The sequence below is a fragment of the Embiotoca jacksoni genome, unplaced genomic scaffold (assembly GCF_022577435.1).
Source record: "Embiotoca jacksoni isolate LCO1_2020_lvr unplaced genomic scaffold, fEmbJac1.0.p SCAF_1, whole genome shotgun sequence".
Taxonomy (NCBI): Eukaryota; Metazoa; Chordata; class Actinopteri; family Embiotocidae; genus Embiotoca; species Embiotoca jacksoni.
This window is the reverse complement of record NW_027185229.1, coordinates 8,001,117-8,023,834: the sequence shown is the minus strand read 5'-3', so window position 1 is coordinate 8,023,834 and position 22,718 is coordinate 8,001,117. Positions and strand designations below refer to the sequence as shown.

Below are 22,718 nucleotides of genomic sequence, written 5' to 3'. Positions count from 1 at the left end.
ATCCCTAACCCTAAGCACGTGTTTTTTGATAACTAAACGTAAGGCATCTTTGTACATGTGAGACGCCAACGGAGCCGAGACAAAAAGTCAGTATTTGACGCCCTGGGATGAGAGCGGATTGACTGTTGACCGTTGGGAGATCAAGTTTTCCAGTAATCCAGTCAGTGCCCATTGACTTAAAACATTTGACATTACACGTGTGATTCAAAGAGAAATTTCCAGAAAAAGAAATACTGTGCTCTTAACTTTCAATGAGACAGTCATTAACTCTAGTAAAAGATAATACAAAAAATGACTTCAGGGATGAAGATCATAACACATACAGTATCTGCCACATATAGTACGCAAAACGTTTGTTCTGCTGATCAAACAAAGTCACTACTGACATTCTGACAGTACTGTCAACAACAACAACACCATGAAGCACTTCCATTCAGTCAGATAACGTTTAATTAAGTGTCCGCTGTGTCCACTTTAGCTTGTTCAGTGTTCCATAACAATGGTAACGGCAAGCTTGGAGGGACAAACAAGGCCAGCGGATAACTAGCTTACGCACGTCCTCTGATAACAGCATGCAGGAAATCAGGAGCTTAAAAAAAAAAATCTTCCACTTGGTTTAAAGGCTCGCTCTAAACATCCCAGTTTGTGCGATACCTACAACATTAGAATGCAGACGTCTGAGCGTGGTAAAACTTAAAGGTGGGCCGAGAAGCTGGTGTCACAGAGAGGAGGGTGATACAAAAGATCAGAGGGAGGATGTGCCATGCACCATTTTGTTGTCTGCCATTCACCACAAATAACAAGCGTGCAGATAGCAAAGTAGCATTTTTAAGCAGTCAATCAAACAAAATTCAGAAGTTGTATAAACAGTTTTCTTTGCTACTTTATTAGGTCACGTGGGCTGTTCTCATAGTTTAGCAGCATCCAAAAGACAAATGGCAAACACAATTATTACTCTTTTTCAGTCTGCGTTCTGAGACTGTTTGGTGCTGTTATACCTGCTTTCAGCCAGACTGGCATTATGCGTGAACACAAAATGTTGTGGTTTTAGAAGCTATGATAATGCAAAATAATGTCTGACAATACCAAACAAAATATTAAAACCAGCTTCCACCTGCAGTCTGTGTTTAAAAAAAAAAAAAAAGACATCATCCCACCTGAATATTTCCTGTATGTTCTGCTCTAGTATCCCCAGCTGACAATGTAAAGTTCAAACTATGAATAATCTGTGTACAGGACTACCTACCACATTCAAGAATAAGATTATTGTATTTTTTTTGTCCATGAACACCTTTTAAATGATTACACCAGGTTTATCTTTGAAATACTACTTTAATAACTGCTTTTCCATGAAAGTTGTAGTTTGCCACTTTTTCACTTGATTGTATTTTTGCCACCAGGAGTAGAACTTTTTGTTTTTGTTTTTGTTATTTATATTTTGGATTTTGATGCTGCTCTGTCTCATTAAAATTGTGGCTTTATATTGTTCTCTATAGATGGCACAGTCTCTTTATGTGTGCCTGGTTTCTCTTTGGATGAGCATGACTCGGTTTCTTCTTGTTTTCTTCTCTCCCCTTTGAAACTGTCAGTTAAGTGGGAATGTGGTACTGGCACTGGAGAGCAATTTGGCTACAAATTGTTTTAACAAAAAAGTCTTCACACAATTCTTTGAACTACTTGGAAGAAAACAGGTGCTGGACTCGGGTATCTGAAGACGATCGATACTCTGGCAGTGTATAAACCAATGCTTGACTCACAAAATATCGGCTTAATGGACTTTTATTAGTGAAAAATGGTGTGATATTGTTTGAGAAATATCACTGGATTAAAATATGAAATAGTTTTTTTTTATAAATAAGAACAAAGTGGGCTTGGTTTTGAAACTTTATTTGGGCCAACTAAGTAAAGAAATGTAGTTTGGTTTCAGAGATTAACATTCTCCCACAGACAATCTTGGCCTCTATTTGCATACAAAGGCTGTGACTAAACCCCCTCCAACACACAAAAACACACATAACAAACCCTTTGACCCCTCCTCTCATGCTCTCCTACTACTTCCTTTCAGTGTCTTTTTAATCCACACCCCATCTCCCTCCCTCCCTTCCTCCCCCGCCTTTCTCTCCATTGCCTAGGTAACTATTATGGGACGCCCAAGCCGCCGGTGCAGCCCCCCAGTGGGAAAGTGATTAGCAGTAGCGGTAGCGGCGGTGATGCCCCACTGCCAGACGGGCTCAGCAGTAGCCTGCCGGGCTCGCAGCAATCCACTCCCCGACGCACCAAGTCCTACAATGACATGCACAATGCTGGAATAGTGCCTGGAGAGCAGCAGCAGGAGGACGACGAGGACCTCCCTGACATGAACAGCAGCTTTACAGGTACGTACGGAGGGCAGGAGGTCGAGGAGGACAGAGAGGAGATATAGATGATGGATGGGTGGAGAAGTTGGATGGATAGTAGGAGGACAGTGGGACTGATGCGTGTCCCAACAGGTTTAGGTTGATGCTCGCATCACGAGCCACAATTTAGAGATTGTGAAGTGCAGGAGCCCTCTTTTTATTTGGTTGGAAACCAGTTTTCTTGGATTTTCTTATTTTCTCCAAACACTACTCTGAAACCTTAAAAATAAGAATGTCATTTCTTAAATACAGTGAGCAGGTGCAGAATCTGGGAGAGTGATTTCCTAAAACAACACATTTTTAAATGCATTCCTGGTGAAATGGCTCTCATTTCCTTTTCAAATGTTCAGAAGCACCATGTCAACGCCTGGCTCTGAAGTGTGATTTGATCAATACAGTGATTGTTAATTATTTAATCTATTCAAAGGAGCATTTGATAACTGCTAAATTGCTTGCATCATTCACTGAGTATTTTACAGCTTCTTAAGCTTCCTTCTCTCCATTTGTATTTTGCGTATTGAATTTTGTACTACTTTTTATTCTACCTTTCTGTGTTGTACTTTTTACTCCATTACATTCATCTGATAAGTTTTGTTGCAGATAACAAGGCACCATTGCCAGTTATTGAGTATATTAAGTTTATAAAATTATCTCAACCACAATCAGTTAAAATGTTGCATATAAGTTAATGAATTAAGGATAATTATCCAATATTATACAAAAATATAAAACTGCTAATACTTCCTTGCTAAACCTAAAATACATAAAAGAAAATATATAGACATTGGTATGAATATTACCCACATATACTGATGATAAAATGAATTGAGGCCATGCAATAGTTAAAGCGGTGTAAATGCTAAACCTGACCTTACCTTAAACAACAGTTTGATGTCTGTACACATGTTGGACCACCAAACACACTGCATATTCATCTTCTCTGGCTGTTTGGTTGAGCACCGATGTGCTTTATATTTCTGTTGAACAGCTTTAGATAGTGAGTAAGGAGCTGAAATCCAATAAGTTGTCACTCAAGATGCATTTGAACCACATTTTGAGGCAGGTGATAACAGCATTCTGTCTCAAATTGACTTAGACACAATTTTAATTTATTTGGGCACAAAATTGCAGGTCAGAACTGGCCTCCAGGCTGGCAGCACACTCCAGACTAAATTAAATGTGGCTTCTTTGCACAGGCAACATCCAAAATGAAGCAGCACATTTGTCATTGATAAACAATTGTCTACTTTTACAGACAGGTTTTTCCACCTCCTTATAGTTACACAAAATCAATATCTGTAGATGTATGTTGACTCCTCCTTGTTTTGAGGGACTCGCAGCTCCTTTTGGCTGATGTGGACACCTTTAACAAACAGACCTAGAGGTGGGGAGTACACAGGCAGCTTCTGTGCAGATCCGTCTTCCACAGCAGCCGGAGAACATGCAGAGCTGTATTTAGTTTGGAGCATAACAGTGGAATGCGATCCATCTTTCTGCCACTCTGTTTAGGAGGAGAAAGGAGGAGAATTTGAGTGGTGCTGATGGATAAAGTGGGTGGGAAATGGAAGTGGAGAGAAGGTTGCAGGAAATTAAAGGAAAAGAGGGAGTGGCTGGGAAAAAGGGGCACATCTGAAAAGCACTGGAACGGAGAGAAAGAGAGACAACCAAGAGAGGTTTTTATTGTGTGAAGACGGATAAGCTCAGAAAATGAAGAAGTAGGAGAAAGCACAAAAGAAGTGGAGAGAAAGAGAGAGAGAGAGCACTGTAGCGTGGAGAGAGCTGCAGGATACAAGAGCTTCTTTGATTGGTGAGTAAGTGGTGTCCAGGTTTGATATACATCTGCCTACATCTCTGCATACAAAAATGTAAAATAGTGCCATCTGGCTGCAAGTAACAGAGGCTGGATGTCTGAGCAACCTCCACATCTGAAATGCTTTTTAATGATGTCATTCATGGTTGGTAGGTCAGATGTGAGTGAGAGGGAGATATTATTTCATTGTTCTAAATGACTGCTGACAGCAGTGCTGTTTTTAAAGCAGATTTGTTCGCTATCAATTTAAAATACAAATTTGATCTCTTCTTTTGTGTTAGTAGGTCAGTAGGCATTATAAGGAGGTTGACTCAGCCCTAAAGCTGTTTCTGCCATGTGTTTTCACGAAGGTGGGACCAAAAGTTGTTTATTTGCCATTTGTGATCGTGCGAGCTGCATTATAGGGGCGCCAGTCAAGTGTGAGTGTGAAAATGAGATGGCAGGAAGCTACATGATAGCACCTCAGAGGCCTCGGTTGTAGGTGTGAACTGCCCACTCAGCAGTCCTAACTGAAGTAAATTACTTTATAGCTGTAGGAAGTAGTTTAATGAATGGATACACACTACAGTAGTGTAAGCGATGGTAGTGAAAACACAGATGCTAAAGCTTTGGAAAGTCCTTTGACTGATGGCTTCTGGTGGCAAGATGTGGATTTCTAAAACCTCACTTTAATCTGGGAAGTATTTGAACTGCATGGGCGAAATAGTTTTTTTCATTTATGCAGAATCTGAAACATTTTAAATACAATGAAAACAGTTCAAAATTAATTTCATACCTTATTCTACTAGCTGTTTTTCTTCATAAGTGGTACATTACAGTCTGGCATGTTAGCAACCTGGCTAAAATCTATGCTATGTCTAACGCTGTCACGCTTTTTGTAACAGACTCATCTCCTATTGAAGCAGTGGAGACGATTGTTTCAGAGAAAGCCGTTTTTGCTTGACCTTGTATCAACCCGTCCTTTTCTTGCATTGGTGTTGTTTTCAACAACTACTTTTTTGTTTCTGAAAGTGTTTCTGGCCTCACTTTAACCAAAATATTCTTGACACCGTGCTGTTTGTTTTCCATCTCTCCAGGAGACTCAAGTGAATTAGACGAGATTCATCACTCAGTTCGCCCCTTCGCCCCCCGCCAGGCTAAGCCGTCCTACCCTGGGACAACCCCCTCACCACCGGCCACCACGGAGAGCACACAGCAGACACACTCTCACCTGAGCCATCCTCCCCCAGAGGACCCGCAAGGACCTCTGCCTGACAACTGGGAGATGGCCTACACCGAGAATGGAGAGGTCTACTTTATAGAGTAAGTATCATAAAGTATTATTTAGTCGTATTTAAAGTGTTATTTAATATGATCTCTGGTCAGCCAGCTGGGATAATTTCAGTGAACTAAACTAAATTTGGGTTAGTAAAGTCTACATGATAAAGACTTTGACAGAAATTGTTAACAGATTGAAATGATCATATTTTTGTAGCTGTAGCATATTAGATGTTAAAGACTGAGTGTAATGTATTAAGGATGTGTTCATGATCAACTCAGAAGTGTGAAAGTTCCAACCTCCAAGTGGGTGGGATACACAAGAATGCCTGTTGAACTCAGAATATTCCACTAGGAAAGTGAGAGGTTGTTGAGAGTTGAGAATAGGTTTGTCACACGACAGGCAGCGTTTGTCGTGAAATGAAGAAATAGGTGGACTTGGTTAGCCTAGCCTACCTAATTTGCGAGATGTGTTAAACTACAAAAAGCGGCAGTAAATCAAAGTAATTTAGTTTTCACATAATATTGATCTGCTGAATTCGGTTTCAACCCTTTTTTTGGTTTATATGGATGATGATGAGGTTGTTTGTCACTTGTCTATATTCTGACTGCAGAAATAGAGCACAAGAGAGATCCAGGGAGAAGCCATGTTGCCTGCCTGTTGTTGTTATGTAAATGCTCCTAACTAGGAAGTGGGATCATAAACTGTAAAGTGGGATATTCTGAAATGGGAACTTTCCCAATTCCCTACTACCTGAATGCAATAAGCCTGTAATAAGCACTGCAATCATATGTGAGACTCTGTTTGTTCTTAAAGGGATAGTCCAGGTCAACTTATTTCTAACAGGCTCATTTACTGCTCTCTCGCCAACCATGAGCTACAGTCTGTAATTAAAGTCAATCAAGGAGAAGCAACTCCCTTTTTCTACTAATCTTGTATCGCTGTTAAACAAAATACAACTCTTTTATGAAAGTGCTGCAGTTTATTTTTAGTCCATTTGACTTTGATTTGCATTGTAAAGAGATAGTAACACCCTTAGTCTTCAACATCCCCCTGACAAAATACAGTTAACGTATTGTTTGACTGAATTGACACACTTGTTAGTTACTAATTACACTTCAGCTCACAATCTTCATCCAGAACTTGTACTGTAATTTATAAATCCATTTTACAAATCTGTCACTATACATGCGAAATGCCAGATTATAATTATCACGTATTTTTTATCCTTTTTTTTTATTTTGTTTAGCCACAATACAAAGACCACCTCATGGATAGACCCTCGGTGCCTGGACAAACCTCAGAAGCCCCTGGAAGAATGTGAAGATGATGGTATGTCCTTAGTCATGGGACTATGCATGTTCATGTAGAATCTACCATATGTAAAACTCCTTTTTGATATGATACAGATGGTTTTTTTTTGCAAAGGTAAAAAAAAATTCCCAGTCTTTCAAAAAGATGATAATAGCTCAAGATGATTACATTATATCTGTACTTATCAATTGTGTACTTACATTTCAACACTATTTTGTGCTGTTGTTGCACTAAAGATTGTATCTAAAGAATCTCTTTCCCGACTGATTTGACATTGTTGATTTATCATAAAAATATGAAAATGTGCACGTCTGATCAGAGGTTCCCCCAGTAGCCCTTAGGTGTCAGTGTTGGGTCACACAAAATGGGGAGCGGTCATTGGATAGCACTACTTCCTACTGCCATTCATCTTAAATAATGAATGCTCCTGCACAAAAACATTCACATTGTGCTTTTATGAAGACGTGTAATTTATGAAGGCTTGTAATTTGTTCGGTTATATAATCCCCTACTGAAGTATACAAACATTATGTTTTTATTACAAGATGATTTTTCCATCATTTGGCCTTTGTAAAATTCTTCACCAGCTCTTCTTCATCACAGCTTCAACCAACACAGAGATGCAGTCATTTGGGGGAAACCATGCCTCGTGATTTTGTAAACATGGATTGTCACATGCAGTTGATGCTCTGCCTTTGATTAACTCTTGCCACCCAGTGGCCAGATGTTGATATTACACTCAGCTAACCCACAGATATGTGATGATATCTTTTTTTCCTCTCTTTTCGTGTCACAAACCTGTGCTGCTGCGCCATCCATCCCACTGAGTAGAAGGTGTACACACAGAGGAGCTGGATAATGACCTAGGTAGGAACACCTCTCATCTTTTACGCTGACCCTGCTGGTGCAACTGTGTACCCTGCATCCCACCACTACTGTCACCTTCACTTTGCACTTTGTTGCAACTAAACAGCCAAACTTAGAGTTTGAAAATGGGAGGAAAATGGAGTCACTGCAGTTAATCGTGCACATCTACATTATCACAACACCGCCGCTAGTGTCTCATAGAGAGTCATTTAACAGTTGGCGAGAGGTGACGATGACTCTGATCATCTACAAATGAGACATCATGCTAGCAGACATTTGACATTTATCTCGCCTACCCTTAGTATGCAGCTTTGCCTTTCAACAAACACACTCTGTAAGTGACCTTTAACACAACTGCCAAGCATACACCACACTAAACACACTCACTAACCCCCACCCCCGCATCAACAGGCCGTCATCTCATATATGAAAAGCTGATCCAAAGAAGATTGTTGTAATGATGATTACCTAATGGCTGCCTGTCTGAGCCGCACAGCAGCCGGCCCCCTTTTTCGTTTCCCGAGGCCCATCAGGACACTAACTAGCCTATCAGACGCAGCAGTGAGGCCACTTATGCAGAAATAAATGGTGTCTGGAGACACCGTTATGCACTGGTAATGAATGATGTCATTCCATCAGAGGAGATATCTGATTAATGGTTGTACTTGGCCTTTGTGGTGAACATGTTTTGACAGAACCTGGAGGGACACTGAACTGCAGGGACAAAAGAAATGAATATACACATTATTTTCTTGTCTTTTTACAAAATTAGGAATGACTGACCACATGTCAGATATCAATGAAATCTCTCTGAAAACCAGCATATTTTAGCTTGATTTGTAATCAATTTCATAAAATGGGATTTAAAAGATTTCCATTATCTCCAGGCTCCGGGAACCTATTTAAGTATCAGAATCAGTATGTTTTCATTAGTCCTAAAGCTGCATTAATCAATATTTTTGTATATTTACACTGAGTGAAATGATGATGTAATATGAGAGAGATCACTGACAGAGAATAGTGTACTTTATCTATTTATAGCTGCTCTCTAGCTCCTTTTTTTCCCCCCACAATCAGCCAGCAGCTGTTTTTTTTTTTTTAGCAAGAAGCAATAAAAACAGGAGAAATAAAGAACACCACATCCAAAGAAGTTGATGGGTTGTTCTCGAAAGAGGAGCAGAACGATAGCATGTCATGAATGCCGACACACACATGCACACACACCCACGTACACACAACGTGCCTCTCTGTGGCCCATGCTTACTCAAGAGAAATCAATCACAGCACCGTATCAAGAGAATGAGATGCAAACAGTTAAACATCTAATTCATCACGTTTGACTCCCCTTTGAATTTACAATATGCTCTGACTGGAGGGAAAAGGGACACAGTGAAAGAAAAACGCTGCTCAGCGAGTGACAGATCATCGTTCACACACTTAAATGTATTCCATACTTTTAAGACATCTACAACACCAAATGTCCTCTCTGCTCACACACAATTACCACAGACACACAAACAGGTGCTCCTCGCGGAGCGGAACTAGCGCAGTGTGAAATCAAGTGGGTGATTAAAATCTTTGCGTGAGGTGAGGCGGGACCACTTTCCATTTAATGTTCCAGTTCAAAACATCTGAATGATAATTCACCATGCCTGCTTTGTGCTTTGGTTCACCCTTGCAGCAACACTTACACTGTAACCTTACATTCCTTTCTTTGCTACTTGTGCCTTTTGAATTAGCTGCCTTTAGCCAGTGCAAACCAATATGGAGGAATAGGAGCCCAAGTTTCTTATGTGCATGAGATTGTCGACTGGTTACTCGGAATCATTTTCACTTACAAATCATAGATACGTAGGCGGGAGTGGTGCGTGTCAGGGACGGAAAATTTGAACGTTTCCAGTGTGATTTTAGTTTTTTTGCATCTTCTGCTGACTCCACTCCAGCTAAGAGCCCCGCTCATTAAAAAGCATGGGGAAGCTCTCCAAGTTGGATGATTGTAATTACCGTGTACTCGCACACAGGGCAAGGCAGAACTGTCTGAGGGTAATAATATGCAAAACATACGTAACAAGAGAGGATTATTGGACAATCTGTGTTTGCAGCCAATTAGAATCCTCGAACATTATCTATGTGGAGGCTGGCTAGTTATCAACGCTGCTGTAATCAGGCAATAGACGGCTCTATTGGAGGTAATAGCATCACAAGAGAGAATAAAACTGCAGAAACACAGCGAGATTGAGCCATGGCGGCAATTACACACTGCTGAAGTGGGCACAGTCATATTCATATCTTTTCCTAATCAGCATTGAATTTCACTCTGTTAAACTGTCCACATGTGCCTAAATCACTGTGAGTAGGCAGCTGCTTTCAATGCTAGTGGGGTAGGATTTCATTGGAGGTGAGGTGCATGAAGCAGGAGCTGACACAGGTCTGCATGTAAAAAATGAAAGACACAAACTTTAGCAGACAGAGTATTCTTGTGTTTGGCCAAAGACCTTTTCATTAATTTAGCCATTGAGTTAATCAGAGGCGTGTATTTGTAATAATTCTTGGAATGTGTTTTATTGGTAAGAAAGGGGAAACTTAGTCATTCAAAAACTACCTGACCTTTCTCACTTCTTCCCACAATGTCAAACTCAAGTCTTTCCAGCTCAAGTATTTGTTATTTGTTTTTTGTACAGAGGTTTTAATGCCTGAATTATTTCACCTTCTTCCCCTCCCTCAGTGCCCCCCCCTCCTCTATTACATCACTTGTCTCTTCTTCCTTGCTTTTCTGTCCTCCCAGCCTTCTCTCTCCCTGACCCCTTCTCTCCCTCTTTCTTTTATCTCCCCTCCAATTCATCCATCCATCTCTGCCTGAAGGGTCTTATTTTATTTTTTTATTTTTTTCTCTGTTCTTATCTGATGTGTGGAAATGTCAGCGGTGTGAGGGGACAGAGGTGGGGACAGCCAGACAGCCTGTGAATTTGTTGAGCTACTCGTGCCCTGGAGACTGAATGACAGGCATTCAGACACAATGGAGAGGCGAAAGGTCTCCTCTGGCCTTGCCTCCAGTGGCTCAATACATTCGTGGCCTTCACAGTTTTCCTTATATCCTCTGTCTCACTGCCCCCCCCCCCCCCCCTTTTCATTTTATAGAACTTCCTCCAGGATGGGAGAAAATAGATGATCCAGTGTATGGGGTCTACTATGTTGAGTAAGTGACATACAGTATATATAACAAAGACACACAAATGCACAGGCCGACCAAAAACAGAAGAAATGTCTTTCCTGCGTTTGTATTTCGTGCACAGAAATAGAAAAGCATCCACACATTTCCATCCTAACAAATGAAACTGTTAACCTCACTGTAAGTGGGAGTCGCCCTCATGTATGTAAAGTTCTGCTCTGACATCACAGATGGATTTTCTGAAAAATGTAGGTCATTTTGTTTGTGTCATTACCATCTAGGCAAAATATGCAGCAAGCATGTTGGTGTGTGTTCATACGTGTGCATCTCATCTTGTGTGAAGCCTCCGAGACTCGGCTTTAGAACAAATATTTATCATGCCTTTTTGATGTTGTTCAAAGCAGCACATGGGGCCTCAAGGCTGTGACAGGTTTTTTTTTTTGCCTTTTTGTCTCTAATATTTTTTTCTAACATACATTATTCACCATTTCCTTTGCTGCTGTATAATACGATGCTTTCAGGTTTCATTTTTCAGTGCTCGGTTAGTAGAAAACCTCCCAGGCTCGGTGTGTGATGTCACAGATGGTTGTGGTTTCAATGAATTAAGCCATTGTCACAAAAAGGGTTTATTTTAAGATATGTTGTGGGTGTGATTGTGTAATGCAGGTGAGAGGTTTGTGTGTAAGTATGGGTGCATTTGTGTCACTGTGTATTAATCAAATCTTATCACCATGCTCCCCCTCCTACCTCCCCTCCTCCCCCTTCTCCACCCTATCTCGCTTTTCTTATCCTCTCCTCCGTGTCTCTCTTTCCTCCCCACTCCTCTTTTCCTGCTGACTTTTTTTTTTGCTCTACATCCTGTTTCCTACTCTTACATTCTGTCTCCCACAATTCATTCCTCAACCTCCATCCACTCGTCTCTCCCTCCACTGTCCCAAAGTCATATCAACAGGAAGACCCAGTATGAAAACCCGATGCTGGAGGCTAAGAGGCGCAGGCAGCTGGAACAGCAGCAGCCTCAGCAGCCTCAGCCCCAAAGCCAGCAGCCACCTGAAGGTGAGCGCTACATCCGAGGTTCGTTCACAAGCCCTCGAAAAGGGCGTCATTTCCTTTCTTTCTATTCATGTGTGTGAATGAGTTGCCTGCATATGTGTCTGTAGGTGCGAGTGTGCCTATGTCTGTCTATACCAATTACTGCTACAGTGCTACTTGATGTTGCCTGCTGCTGCCTTATGATTTGCTAAGTGCCCTCCCATAAAGGCATAACTATTATTTGCGGCTGCACAGCGCAGCCCTTTTGAACTTAATTTCTGTTTTCTGCGCTACTTTTGGATTCCTTTATGTAGTAATAACTTGACAGCCCCCCCCCCCCTCCCCCGAGGTGAAGAAAGGTAAGTCTGGCTTCTGCTGTAAATGATCTGACTGCTAAAGAGAGTCTCATTTCTGATTTCCTCTCGCGCTCCACCTTCTGCTCATTCAGCAGAAAACATTAGATTCACCTCGATTACCTGCAGAATTTTCTCCCATCAGAAAGCAGAGTATCTTTTAAAAAGCAAACTCCCTTCATGCAGAGTTTTTACTCATTTTTTTCACATCTGCATTGATTTTTATCTCACTGGTAGGAATATAAATGAAGGTTGTAGTCTGATCTGTGCCACGATGCTGTAACAAGGCGATTAATCAAAGATGGTGGCCAACACAAAGAAAAATCGGTCGCTCTGTTTTCACACATCTTTATTTTTATCCAATAGAGAGATGTGAAACAGCTTTAAAGCTCATGTGACCTGTTCAACCTCGGCTTCTTATTAAAGTTCAGTTGTGAGATGAAACTGCAGAGAAGGTGTCTGGCAATTTTGTCAATATGCCAACTTGTCGTAATGACATCATTCAGAATGATGCATGTTACCTGCGTAACTTCTGTAGTGTAGAAGTGGTTTGGTTGCCAAAAATCTGATAAACAACAAACCATAGTAAAATAACTTTTATTAAACTATTACACTCATTTTGTTGCAATTGTATGTTCATGAAATTATCAATAAAGTATTTTTCAGTGTTCAAACACTGTTTGGGGCCATATCGCCCACTACGACTCAGCATTTCTTCCGTCAGCTTTAAAGGAACCAGAGTGGCTTTGTTCCAAACACACAACACAGTAACACAGTAGACCTCACTGTATAAGAGCCTGTAGTCCCACTTTCCTCTACAAGTAGGACAGCCATGCACCTGTTTAGACTCCATCTAGAGAATATGTGCCTCTTGCTGTTGCAGAATGGATCGAGGACTCCGCATTGGCAGGGGCCCCGTTGGCCAGCTATGCTACCAACCACCAGGAAACCTACAGGGACCCTGTGGCAGGTCCCACAGTGCCCAACGCGATGGGACAAAAACGTAAGTTCTCCTCAGTAAAATGAACGTGTGAACCATCATGAAAACAGCGTCAATCATTAATTTTCCGTTTCCAGGCAGTTACTCAGCGACTTATTACGAGTGCAACAAAATACAGCTCTTACAATGTGGTTTGTTTTCCTGTGCCAGTGCCTCAGGGCATGTTTGAGTTTAAATGATGAAGGACCAGTTACGAGTTGACTCGATAAAGCTGCTCATATATCATATAATTTTATTCAGTTCAGTAAAAATTAGCTCATCTGATAGGAACAGGAGAGTACACTGAGTCTATGATAGCACCCTCAATATTTAGTGAAAACATAATCTGCCAGGTTTTATTTCATACATGTGCTCCCCTGTGTTTTACTGTGGCCATATGTTGATTCTCATGAAACCTCTGCTATGTTGTTTAATTTTCTGGCTCAAAGAAAGGCCTGATTTCACCCATTATCTAGTGATATACACACACACCTACAAACCCAGTGTCTAGCCGATACCGTGGGTTTCCCTCTGTTGCCAGCTCCTTTTATACCAGCCTCCCACTAGCAGCTTGTCTAATTAGCACAGCCCTAGCAGAGAATTAACTGCCTCACCCGATCTCTCCCTCTTACTCTCCCTCGCTGCTTTGCCAACCGTCTTTTTCCTTTTACCTCATCGATCTCTTTATTTTGCAGCTCACATTTGCCTTCTCACTGGTATTTGTCTTTTCTGCGGTCGCTCTCTGCTTTGGTTCACTTGTTGGTTCTGTCCATCTACCCGTCTCACTCCCCCGCCCTCCTCATCTCTGACTCTTACTGACTGACTGTCCTTGATATTCCTCCCGAGAAACATGTCATTTGAAATCTCTTTATCCAACCGCCTGCTTTCATGTTTCTCCTGCTTCCTGGTCTGTTCTTACATCTCTGGATCCCTTGTGGATAAAGCTGCCGTATCAGCTTACAGTTTTGTTACATCTCGCTTTTTCTGAAAAAAAAAAAAATGCTTTTCAAAGGCAAAAAATACACTCACACACACCACAAATACCCAAAACACAAGGACACAAACTGACTCCAAGGGTAATGCATTTTTCATTGAATGCATGAGCAGTAGCACTGCCTTAACCTAATGTGGTACTGCAGGTCACTAAGCACACATTTCTCTACAGCTCCCTCTCCGTAATGTGCACTCTCTTCATCATCTTCTCCCTTCTTTCTTTCACGTCTGGCAACATCTCCTCATTCATTTGTGAAGTATATGAAGTCCAGCAAGTCATTTTCTGTAGCATGTCATGTACATTTTTTTCTATAATGGACAATTACAGCTCAGACTTTGCCCGTTTTCAACTGTTGCTCTATATTCCTTGCAGTATAGACGGTAAATACCTCATTGCATTTTTTTTTTTTTTTATTAAGAGGCTCCATCTAAAACATTTCTTCGTTTTATCCTTAATGCCAGATAACAAGGTAGAGCGAGCGAGACGAGAGAACTGAAGGGGGATTGGTTGGCGATTACAGTGTTTGAGCGGTGCTTCTTTCTTTAGGCCGTTGCGAAATGTGTTTTGTGTAGATTTCTGTGCTAATTTAACCCTCACAATAAGAGTTGAATGATACAGATGTCCTGTTGGAAGACGAGGTTCCAGTAACTGTTTACCAAGTCTGTCGTGCAAACATGTTATCCATGTGACCTCCATATATCAGGATGTCATTGGTGTTTGATGTCAAAACTAAAAAATGACGACTTCAAATACAAAACCACTAGTAAAAGTGAAAAGAACCCTGCATATGAGCCAATCAATCAGCTGAAATATTGGCTTTGAATTTGCACCTTTTTAGATTAAAAAGTACTTTTATATGGTCTGAATTGTTTGGGGTCCGTGTTAAGGATCTGTGCCTTATGTGCACGTACCTCTTCATGGTGGCTTCAATTGGAGCTTTTTATTTCATGCACTTTTAAGTAATCAATATTCCCTTAGTCAGTAACGTATCCATATTTGATTGTTTATAAGCATCTTATACAAGTTATTTCCCCCAAACAGTACTATTTTCAATCATGGTGAGTGTAAATGTAGTTGTTAAATATGACATCTCAATGGCTGAAGAGATGACCCTGGAAGGGTGCCTGGGTTGGGCTGATTCACTTTTAACCTTGGTGATTCATTTATTATAATCAGCCTGTTCTGATTTATGTTGCGCCATCTTGGTAATGGCCATTGTCCTTACTCTACTTGGTTGCACTGATCAGATCCTCACAGACAGTGTGATGATAAGTTCATGTTAAGTGTTACTGTGTTTGTGCAGAACCACCTATCCTGATACCAGTGAGGACAGAAGCAGAAGTTCAGATACAGTCAATTTTTGAGTTTGCCCACCAAATCCAGTGCGGCTTGATTGAGTTTGTGCTGTGACGTCAATGTGACCGAAGCTGAATTATCTATATCTCTGTGTTCAGGAGGGAAGCCTTTCTTTACTCGGAACCGATCTGAACTGAAGGGGACTTTCATCAATACCAAACTAAAGAAGAGTCGTCGGGGGTTTGGTTTTACAGTCGTAGGAGGGGACGAACCAGACGAGTTCCTGCAGATAAAGAGCCTGGTCCTCGATGGACCTGCCGCACTCGATGGCAAGATGGAGACAGGTTGGTGTACTGTGTTTATCAAACATTATAAAGAAGAAATACTGGTTCAGTTCAATTTTTTGACAGCTGCTTGTCTCATGCAGAGCAGCTCAATTTTCGGCACACAGACCAAGTTTGGCCTGCACCTTCTTTGTTTCGGCTCACCACAGCATTTGACAAGCTTGTGCTTATTCTTTTTATCCTTAAGTGCTGTAAAATCCCAGCTTTAATGACCATGAAAATTATGTGCAAATAAAATGTACATTATATGAGTTTTATGACACTGTAAGGCAAGATTCTGGTCTACATTTTATCTACGAAAAATGATTTTATTCATCTCTCCTGCTAAGGCAAATGTGCTGTCAGTGTGTCTTTGGGCTGTCAGTCAAGATTGAGGCAGTGCCACACTGGCAAGAGAAAATTTTGAAAAAAAACTAGCAAGATGACTGTTTTTGACAATAATTTTTGCAAAAAGATACAATTACCATTACACAGATTTAAGAATAGTGTTTTAATTTCATTACTCTGAAATTTTATTTGGATTTAGAATGTCAATTTTCTGGTAAATATATTACATTTTAATTAAATGTAATTTTAATAACAAACATTTATTTTTGGCCTGCAGCCCTCCATCCAGATACATTGTTGGCCCTTCATGGGATAGAATTTGGGCTTCTCTAGTCTCATGTTTACATAACGTAGTATAATGTGTCTGCTCATTATAGCTTCTTAAATATGAGCTTTAGCAGAGGACTGTACTTCTCCTTTTTCTCCACCTCAAAGGGGATGTAATCGTGAGCGTTAACGACACCTGTGTGCTCGGCTACACCCACGCCCAAGTTGTGAAGATCTTCCAGTCCATCCCAATTGGTTCCATGGTCAACTTGGAGCTGTGCCGCGGCTACCCACTGCCTTTTGACCCCGATGACCCCAACACCAGCCTGGTTACCTCAGTGGCTATTCTCGACAACAAAGAGCCCATCATCGTCAACGGCCAGGAGGCCTCTAACAGCTACGATTCGCCGCCCAGCCACGGCAGTCAGAACAACGGCCCGACCAATGGCGGGGCACCCCTCAACGGCCTCCCCCGACCCCACAGCCCTTCTACAGAGGTGGCTTCTGATACCTCTTCCCAGCATGGCTACCCCAGCGATGTGGTCACCCTGGCCTCATCCATCGCAACACAACCAGAGCTCATCACTGTACACATGGAGAAGGGAGACAAGGGCTTCGGCTTCACCATTGCCGACAGTCCCGGAGGCGGAGGGCAGAGGGTGAAGCAGATCGTGGATTACCCACGCTGCCGTGGTCTCAGGGAGGGCGACATCATCGTGGAGGTGAACAAGAGAAATGTGCAGAGCATGTCTCACAACCAGGTGGTCGACCTGCTCAGCAAGTGTCCCAAAGGCAGCGAGGTCACGATGCTGGTGCAGAGAGGTGAGCAACGGCTAATCTCTCCTAATATTCGCCTGTTGTGTCAGTAAATCTGTCATTCGTATTGTAGCTCATGAGAGCAGATGGAGATGAGGGAGGTGGAGGGAACAGGTGTCAAGCTATGAGGCTGTTTCTGATTTATGTGCCCATATGTTGAAGTATTGCAAAACAAAACAAACCATTCCCATGAATATGCTTCATGCTGCTGACAAAAAATAATAGGCGTCTGCCTTACAGGCTGTTCCCGCTCACAGAGCTCTTTTATCGACACACATATTTATTTATTCATGCAAATGGAGGGTGCAAGTAAAAAAAAAAAAAAGATTGCAAAGAAGGCAAGATAGAAGGATAATTATGGTAGAGGAGGGAGAAAAGGAGCCGCAGAGGAAGTCGAAATAACATTTTAGGACTGGGCTGAAAGTGTGAGTGAGGTGTTTACACTGAGTGGTATTGGCAGTCAGTCATAGCTGTCCTGAAATGGAAAAGGAAGCAGTAAAAGAGAAAGGAAGTTAAAAGGTCAGACGAAGGAACTGAGAAAAGAAACACCGGGAGAGAAACTCGGGTTTAGTTGGCGTTTCAGGTCAAAGAGTCTGAATAGTCTCTCTTTTTCTCTTTTTGTCTGTCTCTGCATGTCTGTCTGCACAGCTTCTGTTGCACCGTGCTCTGTTTTCTTTCTGCTGTGTTTGTTGGTTGACAACATGTCTGGTTTATTTCTGGGCTTTTAATGTCCTCCCATGTTAAAGCTAGTCGCTTTAAAGATGCCCCCAATGGCGCTGGCCTGTCTCTTGTCCACCCACGTGGCTCTCTGGCTCGGTGTTAGCTGAGGTCTCTGATATTCTTCCTGTAACATAAGTTGTAAGTGTTAGTTGGTCAATGTTCCACAGTACTGTGAAAACAGTGCAGCGGCGTTTGAATGCTTCTATTCAGCATTTGGCACTCAGCTTTTGTCATGGCTTCTGATTGAAAATCACTGTCACACATAAGCACTAAATGGAAACAAAGAGACTGTGAATGGAGGATAAAACTAAAATTCTTGAATTTGTTTTTTTACCCTCCAATCCCCCTCAGACTCGCAGACCTCCAGAGCTCTAAACACCCCGTGTGATACAAGTAATTGGACCATTTTCTCTGTCAGACTGTCCCCGGCTTGCTTTGGGGCTTATTAATTCAAGTAACTAAAAGGTTTTGTTTGTGTGTGTGTGTGTGTGTGTGTGTGTGTGTGTGTGTGTGTGTGTGTGTGTGTGTGTGCGCGCATACGGGTAGTTTATCTCCTCCGCAAGTTTGAGTGCTCAGAACTGTCAAAGGAAATTGGTGAGATGAATGGCGGATTGCAGCATTGTACTTATCTCTTCATGTGCTTCTCCATCTCTGCTTGTCTCTCCATCTCTTTCTCCGATCGGTCACACTCTCTCTTCGTCTGGCTTTTTGACACACGGCCACCTTCCAAAAACACACAGAGCAAAACCCCTCTCCAGCTTCTGTTAATAGGTAGCATTTCATCACAGCGCCAGTGTGCACAAGTCCATGAAGTGATACAGCCTCATCATGGAGAGGAACTTAATGGGCTGTCTATAAAACAGAAGGTAGTTTCGCTGGGCTTCTGTAAATGCAGTGATTGGCTTTGATAGCCATAGACAGATGGATATAATTCTGATGGAAGGAATATCACTGAGGGAAATGCATGTATGGTATGAATGATGATAATGCGACTGGAGTGTTTAATAGCACCAGCAATACTAAATGCACCTTATGGTTGCTTTTAACTCACTTAGAGTTTTTACAATACGAAGGGATCTGAGCCATGAAGCTGTAGGGAACAAACATTTTTGCTCGTCTGGTTCTCTGCAGATTAAAAATAGAACAACAGTCTGCAGACTGAACTTTCCACATTTGCACATTTAAGAGCTTGATTTGTTGTGATGTTGGAGACATCACAACAAATCAAAAGCTGTAATTAGTAGGCCAAAGTACAAATTGCTGAGTGCAGTGTGTCTCCTTCTTTGCTCATTTGACCTGACCTGTTTTTTAGTTGTTGTTGAGTTATCAATCCTATTCTGACTGTATTTATATGCTGCCCTATCCTGGCCTGGTGTTACCAGACCCAAATTCACTGAGCCAATTGTTTCCCGTCGTTGCATTCTGATTAGAATAGAGATTATGATATTCATTAGAATATGATTAGGCTCAGATCTCTGGTTAATTTTAAAACTTTTGGAGCACTAACCAATCAGCACTCACCACCCAATGTGCCAAAAGCGTCCAAAACTCTACCACCACTGCAACTACATTTAGATAACCCAACAGCCCAACCCTCAGAGTGGCTGAGCAAATGTTAATGCAAACACGGTTTCAAGTCTATAATCAGAGCGAAGACTAAAGCTGTGAGCGATAGTCTGGTGGAGCTAGGCTCGCCCTATCCATCAGTAGGACTTGGATTGTGCATGCGTGAGAACTGTGAGATACACATTTCTGTTCATTATCTCTATTATCAAATTTATGTTTTGATCAATCGATTTGTCGTTTGGTCTTTAAAAAAAAAAATTAAAAAAAAAAAAAAAAAAGACAGAATAGAAAAATGGCCATTTAAGTTTCCTGGAGCTAAATGTGGCTTCTTCAGATGTCTAGTTCTACCCGACCAGCAGTCTGAAATCTAAATATTTTCCATGATTGATTTAAACTAGAGCGTGACAGATGCTGGATTGTCGGGGCCGATGTACATATATTTGGGAGTAAAATATTTTATTATCAATATATCGGCAGACATACTTTAGACCTATGCAGCATACATAAACGCCCATTTTTTTTTTTTGCAATGATCCCTCAAACACTTTTGATGGTTGTGACAAAGATATGTAATAGATGCAAGATATTTTACATTTTAATATCCACACTGACATCAGTGCACTGAAACAGTCAACTTCACTGGGCATTTAAGAATTCTAAATAACTATATAAACATTAAAAAAGAAATACTACAAATATAAAACAATTTCCTCACTCTGGTGCATAATTATTTTTGTTTTATTGCTACATATCAGCCAACATATATGCCAATACTGATATATGTGTGACAGGCCAATATCGGCCAATGAAAAGCTCAGCTGGGATCTAATTTAAACAGACATGAAGCAGAAAATTCTCACGAGAGAAACTGGAACAAATGAATAATTAGTCAAATGCAAACGGTAATTTTCTGATGATTAACTCCTCAGCTAATTGATTATTTCAGCACTAATTGTGATCACCAAAACAGAGTTCGGTAAATAATAACTCGCAGATAACCCATATATCCATTAACCATAAGTAGAGTTTGTTTTGAATAAATTAGTTAAAGGAACAGCTACCAGTGCCACATTTTCTCCAGCAAAGCTTATTGACACATACTGTGCGTTCCTGTGTGTATTTCATCCTCCCACTGAATTCCCACACATTTCATCCGTCGGATTCCTCATGTCAATTGCTGAATCTGCGCAAGTTATACATTTTGTTACTTGTCATTTGTTTTATTAGTCATATCATGTGTATTGCCAACATTTACACGCACACACACACACACACACACACACACACACACACACGCATGCACGCGCGCGCACGCACGCACACACACACACAGCCACATTCAAAGAGAACATCAACTGAGGTTCTGTTCACAGTCCCTTAATTACTCTCCCGCTCGTACGCTCTTCACTGCTGTCTCACTCTGGATCATTCCACCAGTAGCAGCAAAGCACACTGGCCTCTAATTGGGGTCCTGATGTCAGCTTTGCTTATAATACACATACATAGTTTCCTCTCTTCTCTTCTCTTTTACTCTCACTCTCCATCCATCCATCAAGAAGCTCCTCTGCTTGTACACGTGCGCAAGCAGACACACACACACACACACACACACACACACACACACACACACACACACACACACACACACACACACACACACACACACACACACACACACACACACACACACACAAACACACGCACATACTTACACACACTTAGAGTCAACCTCAAACATGAACAGTCATGGATCCAATTATAGATTAGATGCAGAAGGACCCTGGTTTGGTCTTAATTGTTGGAGATCCCCCCCCCCCCGCCCCCCCTTGTATGTAGATTTACACCTGCTCACCAACATGAAGACAGGAGCCAATCCTGGAGGACCAGAGAGTGAAGAACAACACACGTTAAGGCGGCTATGTGCAACAGTATGCCCCCTCGCACCACTCCCACAGGTTTTTTTTTTTCTTTTATGACAGTGTGCAAACATGTTTAAATTGGCGTGTGTGAAAATGTGAATGTGTTTTCATTCCACACCAGTGACTGTGTGCTGAATTTTAGATGGTAGAAACTGTGATGTATGAAAACATGGCAATGATCTCATTTGAGGTATTTTTTGCTCTCATTTTCTTTGTCTGAGCTACATTAGTTGCGAGTGATGTTTTTTTGACCCCTTCTTGCTCAGTTAATCGATACAGAAGCAGTCATCTAAAGGCCAGAGTGTCAGGCTGTGAGACTTTGGCAGAGTTTCATAGGTTAAACACACAAGACACGGCAGTTTTAGACATTCTACACTCTGAGATGTACTTCCTATGAAAACGCAGGGATGATTTATTACTTCAATCAGGTCGGTGTTTCGTGATACATTGTGCTTTCATTTGTCTAATTACACTGCTCTAATGGGCTCATTTCCCCCTGCCTGTCTTCTGCTGCCCCCACTGATGCACTGAAATAATTCATTTCGGCCTCTCATGTCTTGCCATGGCGGAGATGCTGACTTCCTTTCCACCCTTTTCCCTTTAAAAAGGTGTAAACGTTACAGGGTCCACAGGGGAGCATACACCTTCTGTATGGCCTTTTGTCAGAGAAAATGTTTTTGGGTGTAACATTTCTGAAGCACAGCCTCTGAACAGCCCAGCAGCTCATGTCATTAGTCAGCTAAAGAAAAATGAGGTCTATTTGTCTCAGCATGGCGTTTCACTATATTCTTTTTTTTTTTTTTTTAACCTTTTTGTAAAGCCAGTCAGGTGCTGCAATGAATGTAAGGTAATTTGTGCTCGGGTGCAGCAGCTGCATGCAGGAATATGCATGAAATGGAAGGATGCATAGCTGCAGTGGATGAGGGGTGGATGGAGAGATGTCAGAGGATCAGAGAGATGATGAACGAGCGGCACAGAAACGCCAACACACACACACACACACACACACACACACACACACACACACACACACACACTTCATGACTCATCAATCAACAGTGACACATTGGTCCCTGCTGGGCAATCGGGCCTCATACTCCTCTTCGCACACAATAAGAAATGGGCCTTTTTCTCTCCTCTTACATAGCAGTCTAGCGGACGGACAAATGGCAGGCTGAAAACGGACCCAGAGGTGTTAAACTATTGCGCAAATGTCAATGTATTTGATTAACCTCTTGACTGCACAGTTACTTGCCTTATTGCCTTTGGATGAATGAGGAGCAAAATACCT

General features: G+C 41.6%; 1 protein-coding gene across 4 annotated transcripts in view; it reads left to right on the top strand.

Moving 5' to 3' along the window:
* The window catches only part of magi1b (membrane associated guanylate kinase, WW and PDZ domain containing 1b), a 144,379-nt gene that overhangs the window by 92,631 nt on the left and 29,030 nt on the right, over nt 1-22,718 (top strand). For 2 of the 4 annotated variants that reach the window (XM_069146964.1, XM_069146876.1), the window contains exons 4-12: nt 2,133-2,375; nt 5,283-5,508; nt 6,714-6,796; nt 7,610-7,645; nt 10,784-10,841; nt 11,755-11,888; nt 13,083-13,202; nt 15,627-15,812; nt 16,575-17,228. In XM_069146964.1, the coding sequence (XP_069003065.1) occupies nt 2,133-2,375; nt 5,283-5,508; nt 6,714-6,796; nt 7,610-7,645; nt 10,784-10,841; nt 11,755-11,888; nt 13,083-13,202; nt 15,627-15,812; nt 16,575-17,228 (1,740 nt within the window). Of the gene's footprint in view, nt 1-2,132; nt 2,376-5,282; nt 5,509-6,713; nt 6,797-7,609; nt 7,646-10,783; nt 10,842-11,754; nt 11,889-13,082; nt 13,203-15,626; nt 15,813-16,574; nt 17,229-18,293; nt 18,336-22,718 lie in introns of all 4 variants that reach the window. The other 2 variants (XM_069146781.1, XM_069147052.1) reach the window with 2 other exon arrangements.